General features: G+C 34.4%; 1 protein-coding gene across 1 annotated transcript; it reads right to left on the reverse strand.

Moving 5' to 3' along the window:
- Positions 1–6,323: 6,323 nt before the first annotated feature.
- On the reverse strand, positions 6,324–6,910 carry LOC107907967 (lysine-rich arabinogalactan protein 19-like). The gene is made up of 3 exons (XM_016835261.1): positions 6,751–6,910; positions 6,627–6,684; positions 6,324–6,486 (listed from the first exon to the last, which is right to left on the reverse strand). The coding sequence occupies exons 1-3, from the start codon at positions 6,908–6,910 to the stop codon at positions 6,324–6,326; spliced, it is 381 nt and encodes a 126-aa protein (XP_016690750.1).
- Positions 6,911–8,144: the final 1,234 nt, after the last annotated feature.

Raw genomic sequence — 8,144 nt, forward strand, 5'->3', positions numbered from 1 at the left:
TGAACGTTGATGGGGTAGCCGAGGTCGGCATAGGTCAAGTGAGGGTCGGAGGGGTGGTTTGGGACTCCTATGGTAGCTGGATTATTGGTTTTAGAAGAATCATTGGTATTAGATCAGTGCTCCATTTGGAATTGTGGGCGGTGCTTGAAGGGCTGGAAGTTGTTTGGAGTAAAGGCTATTGATAGGTAATTCTCGAGAGTGATAGAGTGAAGCATTGCAGCTTATAGGAAATTGTATAGATAAGAGACATGTTTGTTGGAAAGGATTGTATGAAATAGTGACGCCACGTCATTTGTATCCCTTTTTTAATAGTTTAATGCCACATTAGCATTTCCATCTTGAAAAAAATCAAATCCAAATAAAAATCCTGAAATTCAAGATAAAATTGCTAATGTGGCATTAAACTATTGGAAATGGATAATATTCATGTTTCATACAATCTTTTTTCCATTTTTTTTATTGGTTCGATGGATTAAGGTGTTATTATAATGGCAATGGAATGTTAAACTCGAGCAAGTGTCGAGGGAGTAACCAGGTAGCCGACTATATGATTAAGAGGCTAAAGGTTGATACGAGAGGATTAAAGATATTTGACTCACCACATTGGGCTACTAGAGCCTGCTGGGGAGTTTGATATAGAAAAAGGAGTTGTAATTCTTCGATCTAGATTGATCCTCGTTTCCGTTAAAAAGTATAGTCTTTTTAAATAATAAACTTTTTTTCTTTTGAAAATTTTTAAATAATATATTTCACTTTGAATAAATTGTCACAAATATTAATTAATTCTAATTTCTTTTTAATATGGTAAAAAGTATTATTGAGTCTTTGTATTAAGAGTCAGATTGTATTTTGTCTCTTTTACTCAAAAAATAAATAAATTAGTATCTATACATTAAATAAAAAAGCAAACTAGTCCTTTCACTTACAATTTTCATCCACCTCTATTATTAAAAACTGACATGGCTGATAGAATAACTAGACAATTACACATAGTATGTCACGTGGACCTCATGTCAACATATAGAGACAAATTTTTAATAGTAGAAATTGATAAATTTTTTTACTGAAGGACTAATTTGCTTTTTTATCTAACATGCAAGGACTAATTTGTTCATTTTTTTGAGTAATGAGGTAAAATGCAATCTGACTCTTAGTAAAAAGGCTTACATAATACTTCTACCTCTAAATATTATTTTTTTATCCTTTAACTTATATAGATAATAATACAAACTTTAAAAATTTTAAAAATTAAAAATTTATATATATATTAATTTTCTTATCCATGCAATGTAGGATTTATTTTATGTATTAATTAAATTACATGTAATGATTTTTTTTTAGAATTTTATAACGTTTTACAAATAATGTGATTATGAAATTAAAACATAATAATATATATAAGTGTAGTTTTAAAAAAATATAATTGAATGTAATTTACTCAATTAAATAATATATTAAAATTTCTAAATTAAATAAATTGTCATAAATGTATATCGTATTGTAATAAAATATATTTGTATTAATTAATTACTAAAATTGAATTTAATAGCTAAAAGTACAAGTGCGATAAACAGAACTAATTGTTGTTAATTATTGTGTCATTGCAATATCAATTAAAATTTATTAAATTAGTTCATATAATTTTGTTAATATTTTTAATATTTAAAAATAATATAATTAGTTTGTCAAATTTTGTTAAAAACATATATTGTAATTAAAAAAATTCTGATGAAAATATAGTTATGTTTTTGTTAATTTCTAGTAAAAAAAGCAATTTAATAAAAATACAACTGTCTTCTAATAAAAAATGAAAGTATTTTAAAGCTAATTTTTATCAAATATTAATTCTATTTGCTTAAAAAACATATATAGTTTTTAATGGGGAAAATACATATAAAAGCCCTTTTTTAGAAAAATTTACCGAAATGGGCCCTGTAAATAAATTAATTACTGGAATGACCCTATTTTCCTAAAAACGCGTCCACGTCAGCGCATTGTCAGGGGACGAAGTAGGAAAACGCTTCTTCAAGGAAGCGTTTTGCACTGCCGTTAGGGTTTTGGGTTTAGGGTATAGGGTTTAGGGTTAGAGTTAAGGTTTTGGGGGTTTTAAGTTTAGGGTTTTAGAGAAAAAATTAAATAAATAAGGGTTTAGGGTTTCTCAATTAAATTAATTATAAATTTTTCAAAATTGGATTAGGTTTCGTGTTTATGGTTTTTTAAGAAAAAATCAATTAAATTAGGGTTTAGGGTTACTTGAGTAATTTAATTAAGAATTTTTTAAGGAAATCGCTCCCACGTGGACGCGTTTTTACTACAGTAGCTCCTGAAAAAATAATTTCGAGTAGACGTTTCTGAGCAAATAGTGTCAAAAATGCTTTAAGCAAGATGCATTGTCAGCAAAAGTACTGAAATAGCTCCCACGTGGAAGCGCTTTTGCTACAGTAGCTCCTAAAAAAATAATTTCGAGTAGACGTTTCTGAGCAAATAGTGTCAAAAACGCTTTAAGTAGGATGCTTTGTCAGCAAAAGTACTAAAATCGCTCCCACGTGAACGCACTTTTGCTATAGTAGCGCATGTTTGGCTTGAGGCAATAAATGAGGCAAAAAATTTTCTCAGATTGCATAAGTTACAGCAAAAATAATTTAGAGAGGCTAAGAAGGATAGAAATTAAAGATGAGTAAACGTATTAGTGTTGTTATTTACTATGATGGTGGGGTTTGCCACACCGAGAACGGTGTTGGTTTTTTACCGGAGAATACAGTGCGACTGGTTTTTAACCAGAACATAGATTTGACAGAACTTCGTAAAAGAATTAGGCGTAAAATATTCAGAACGACACCAATGAAAGTTCTATCTATTACGTATCGATTTTGTTCTTCTATTGATCCGATGATATATGACTTGTTCGACATAAAAGGTGCTCATAGCTTGGAGGCAATGGTGCAGACTCATCTCGCTAGTGGAGCACCCTATATTGAGTTATATGTACACTTTACATTGCCAAATGATGTACTTGCTACTGCTGTTCGAGAGGTATACACGACCCCTGCCCAACACTTGGTTAGTGGGTTACAAAACACAGAACAACCTATGTTTGGTAGCGGTATGGAATGCATATCCCCTGTAAGACACTCTGTCGGTGGATGGGACATGTACCTCGGTGGGTCGATGTTTGATGCTGAAAATACGTACTGGGGAACGGGATCAACTTCTAGTGGTAGGCAATCTACATCCAATTAGGGACGTTATGAAACGCCCAGAAGAAGGGATGATGTACTCCCTACGACATCCACCGGTGAGGGGACCTCGTATGTTGCAGATGATGGTGGGTTAGAAAATGACTCCGATGTGGATCCACCTCGAGAGGCCGGGCCCAATAGTGCATAAGTTGCATTATTTTCTGAACTGAAGCTTATTCCAACTGAACCTGAAGATGTTGAAGGGGGTTCAGATGAAGAAGAAAATCCACGATTCAGGGCATACTCACCTCCAGCCCACATGCATAATGTAATACCCAAATTTTGCTGGGCTCGAGCCCAACTATTAAAACCCAGATATAAAAAATATATATATAAACTAAATAATAATAAAATGTCCCGTTTTACAAAGCCCAATGCAATTCGGGTCCAATACCTAATTACAGACCCACTAAGCCCCAAATTAACCCACCTAAAACCCAATAGCCCAATCCAAATTTCCTAATACCTAACCTAGTCGGCCCAATACACCACCTAATTACATACCAGAAATTAAATAACCAAACCTAAAATACATTACCCAATCCCAAACCCGAATGCATCAAGCCCAAACAACCCAGGTTTTCTACAGTTTCAGAAACCCTAAGGGTTTCTAGAACCTCCAACGCCGCAGCCCAAACATATTTTGAATTTATCAACATTGTTTTAAATTTTTTTTAAAACCCTATATCATTATATGTTTTACCGCCTATATATGTAAAAATGTTTTTATAATAATTCGACATACCTTGTGTATATTTTAATAATTCATTTTGTGTTATAACTTATATTTTTTGATATAATATTTTTAAATGCCACTATACATGTTATTAAATCATTTCAAAAAAATTATGTATATTCTTTTTGTTTTGATGTTTAATATTATCATGATTATAAATTTAAAGTTTTTATATGTATATATGTATTTTAAGTCGATTTTATATAATTTATTTCTTTCAAAATCTATTTAGGTGATTACTTTTTAAAAAAAAATTATATACGTATTGGGACTCTACATAGTCATTTTATATGCATTATTTAGGGTACATTAATAAATATATTATTTGTTTCATATTTGTTTTAAAATAACATTATCCAATGTTGTATCATATTGTTTCACGCCCATTTTGAGCCTATGTGTGAATATTTTAACTTATAAAGGTTATTATTAATAAATGTTGTGGCACTTAATTCATTTGATATTTGGCAATTAGGATGGATATTTGTATAATATGATAAAAATTGTTGTAACCACTTTCGTTCGAATTCCTCCATTGTTTATTATCCCTCAGTTTGTACCTAGAATGTGAATTATATCTTTTTACATTACGTATCGCTATTCAATCATGTTCCATTTGTAAAAGTCGCTTTTTTAAAGCTCAACAATCATTCTATTCCATAATTTTCAAAAGGCTTGGCGTTCATATTTTTCGAGAGAATTGTGCCCTAACTTATTGGGTTCCAATTCTTCTCGATGAATTCAAATAGCCAATTGTTTATTTTATTAAAACCATACAATCTTTAAAATAAAGTTTTTTAAGATTTCAAAATGTTGGATCCTAACTTATTGGATATGACATTCTGTTATCTCAATTTTAAAATAAAGGCAATATTTGCTGTTTAGGAATTTCGGGAAATTAAACCCTAACTTACTGGACTCTGATTTCTCGATTGACCTAAATAATCAGACATCCTTCTCAAAATGCATAGGTTTTAAAAGTCAAACTTAATTTTGAGGATTTGAAGTGTTGCACTCTAACTTACGGAGTGTGACAATTTATTTCTTTGAAATAAGCAAGCCTTATCATCCCATTCATTTTATAAAATGATCGTATTTTAAAATCTTTTCAAAATTTCGATACTAAAACATTAAACAATCAATTCGATACCAATTTTGGGCGTTACGAGGGTGTTAACCCTTCCTCGTGTGTAACTGACTCCCGAACCTGTTTTCTTAAATCTCGTAGACCAAAATCGATTTTAAGGTGAGCCGATCACACTCCAATAAAGGATCGGTGGCGACTTCATTCCCATTTTCAAAGCCGATCCCCATTTTTTTCAAATACAAAAAAATGGTTTCAACACATAATGTCGATTTGTCTGCAGATGTTGCGTTGGAGTTTCCAGATCTACCACACCGGTTGCATGATCGTACAAGTTTGGTACTGGATTCGAGTGATTTGAAGTTGGTAATCAGTTTTCCAACAATGATAGTTTTATTGGTTCTTTGAAACAACATAGCATCAATAACGGTGTTAACTACCACGTGGTCAAATCTAAAGCTGATAAGTTTGAGGCGAAGTGTGCAGTGCAAGCTGATAAGTTTGACAGATCGCACTAAGGTGTTATTGGCGGGCAATATCGTGTACACTTACGAAATAGGACTTGTGACTGTGGGATGTTTGACGCACTTCGTTATCCGATGCGCTCATGTAATTGCAGCTTGTCAGAATCTCCGTCTGGATCCAATGAGCTATGTCGACGAAGTGTACAAATTAGAAAACATGTACAACATCTGGAGACACGTATTCCCACCGGTCCTAGATGAACGTAAGTGGCCATCTGTATCGCTTGCTCCCTTTAAGCTGTTACCGGATAGAGAATTGCGTCGCAAACCAAAGGGTCGACCTTGCTCGACTAGAATACATAACAATACGGATATCCGAGAAACAGCCAGTCAACAGAAGTTGTGCGGATGGTGTAGGAACCCAGGCCATACAAGCTGATCATGCCCAAATTACAATAGTTGAACATTATTGTAAAAAAAATTGTATTATTTATATTTTTTTAAATCGAAAATTGGTACAAATATTCAGAATATTAACTTATTTAAAAGAAAATATATTTTATTAAAAATATTAAAGTAAATTACAATTACTTTATTCAAAACAACGTTTTATTTTATTAAATGAAATAATATAGAAATATTCAACATATTGCCTTATTTAAAAGAATTTCTATTATATTAAAAATGTAAAAGTAAATTTCTATTTTAGTACATGAAATAATATGGAAGAATTTCTATTTTATTACATCAAATAATATCAAAATATTCAAAATATTTGTACAAATATATTAAAATAAAAATCAATCTTCGTGCCCGCCGGATTCAGTACCACATGGCGGTCGTCGATGGTTACGAGCTGGATTCCTCCTTTGTCTAGCTTCCGGCGAGGGTTCTGGTTGCTCCGGCGGGGATTCTGGTTCCTCTGGTAGGGATCTGGTTGTCGGTGTTGGGACGATGAGCCACCTTGATAGAATAGTGACTGTGGAGGTGTTTGCATCACCAACAGCGAAGCTGTTTGAAACCCATACAGTGATGGGGATTGGTAAAAAGAAGAGCTCCACGACGGCCCCTCTTGCGATCCCTCGTGCGACGTTGGCCTATACATCGGCGGTCCACTCGGCGTAATAAAAAATGGAGATGAACCGGGCCATGGACTCAAACCTGCCATAGGACTATAAAAAGGAAACATATAAGGGTTAGGATACATAAAAGGGCTAGGATACGCACCTGACATCATCTGAAAAGGCTGTTCCGTGGGTATCATCCGTTGAACTGCTGGGTCAGGTGACTGTGTTGGTGCTATTGCTGGGCCTATTGATTGTATGGGCGCTGATGATGGGCCGGGTGAATGTCTGGGCCTCGTTGATGGGCTTGCGTCGTCGTCCATTCTTCTTAGATTTAAATGGCCACGCTGTTTCATTTGGACACGCAATTGTCATTGCCTCTCCTCTGCCGACAGTAAATACGGCTTGCCATGGATCCTAAACCATGGCATGTATTCCGGCACGCACGCTAACTCTAGAACGATGATCGATTCTCAAGTAGGTATATAATCATACCGATCTTCCCACATTTGGATATAGTATGACCAGAATCTCGGCCAATCCGTATGCAATTGCCGTAGGTCGATTTTGTGATGATCATCCAACACCTCAGGTGCCACGAGAATCAGTTGTCGAAATCTAAATTACCGTAATACTCTGTCTGACTGGTGCATCTCCACGGACTTATAGTTGACCAATGCGACTTTTACATGCCAAGCGTTTGGATTTTGGAAGTACTCATCTGGAATTACTGCCCAAATTGCCGGATCCTCGTATGGTGTCTATCTAAACTATATGAACATGATGGAAATATTAGTTATATACAAAATACATAATACTAAATACATAATACTAAATACTAAATACCAATCGACTAGCTCATGATGGAAATATCTATTTTATTTAATACTTACTTGTGCTTCCGACTGTTGGTCTAATAGAAGCCGTATATCTTCAAGAGAGGTAGGTAATCGAGCATAACTTGCCGAATGGTTCCACTTAATTAAATAAATTTTTAGCATACTATTATATTTTAAATCTATGTAATAATTGTAAAATATAATATAAAATTTACCTCGTTATGAGTGGGAATGTATATGGGTGATCCACTCGAGGACGTAAAAATGGAAGGCGAAACCGTGCCCATGACTGCAATAGTGACAGGCAACCTCCGATTTTCACTTTATTCGGTAGCGTCGCCCCACACATCTCCCGGTGCAATGTTGCCAACACGGCAGACCCCCAACTAAATTCACCAGCTACTCTAAACCCAACGAGTTTCAGCAGTCATCTTAGATGTACAAGGTTCCGTGACAAGTCTGGCATCAGATAACCTCTAATTATCTAAAGAATGTATGCCCGAGCATATCAGATTCTTTCTAGTTCGGTAGAATCATCATCCGGATCCGGGAATGTGTCTCGTAACCAGCCCATCTCAATCTGACCTCCGTTAATATTCTCCGGAATAGCGTCCAAAAACTCATAGTATACCGCTCCCCAATCACCAGATTAAACAGACCCGGTGACTGCGTACCCGTCCACCGGCAATCCCAATTGCAAATTCACATATTCCAAAGT

The sequence above is a fragment of the Gossypium hirsutum genome, chromosome D08 (genome assembly GCF_007990345.1).
Source record: "Gossypium hirsutum isolate 1008001.06 chromosome D08, Gossypium_hirsutum_v2.1, whole genome shotgun sequence".
Taxonomy (NCBI): domain Eukaryota; kingdom Viridiplantae; phylum Streptophyta; class Magnoliopsida; order Malvales; family Malvaceae; genus Gossypium; species Gossypium hirsutum.

Coding starts and splice junctions, on each gene's coding strand:
- LOC107907967 (XM_016835261.1), bottom strand. CDS start 6,910: ATGGACGACGACGCAAGCCCATCAACGAGGCCCAGACATTCACCCGGC. Junction 6,685..6,750: donor GCCTTTTCAGATGATGTCAG/GTGCGTATCCTA, acceptor GTCCTATGGCAG/GTTTGAGTCCATGGCCCGGT. Junction 6,487..6,626: donor ACGCCGAGTGGACCGCCGAT/GTATAGGCCAAC, acceptor TATTCTATCAAG/GTGGCTCATCGTCCCAACAC.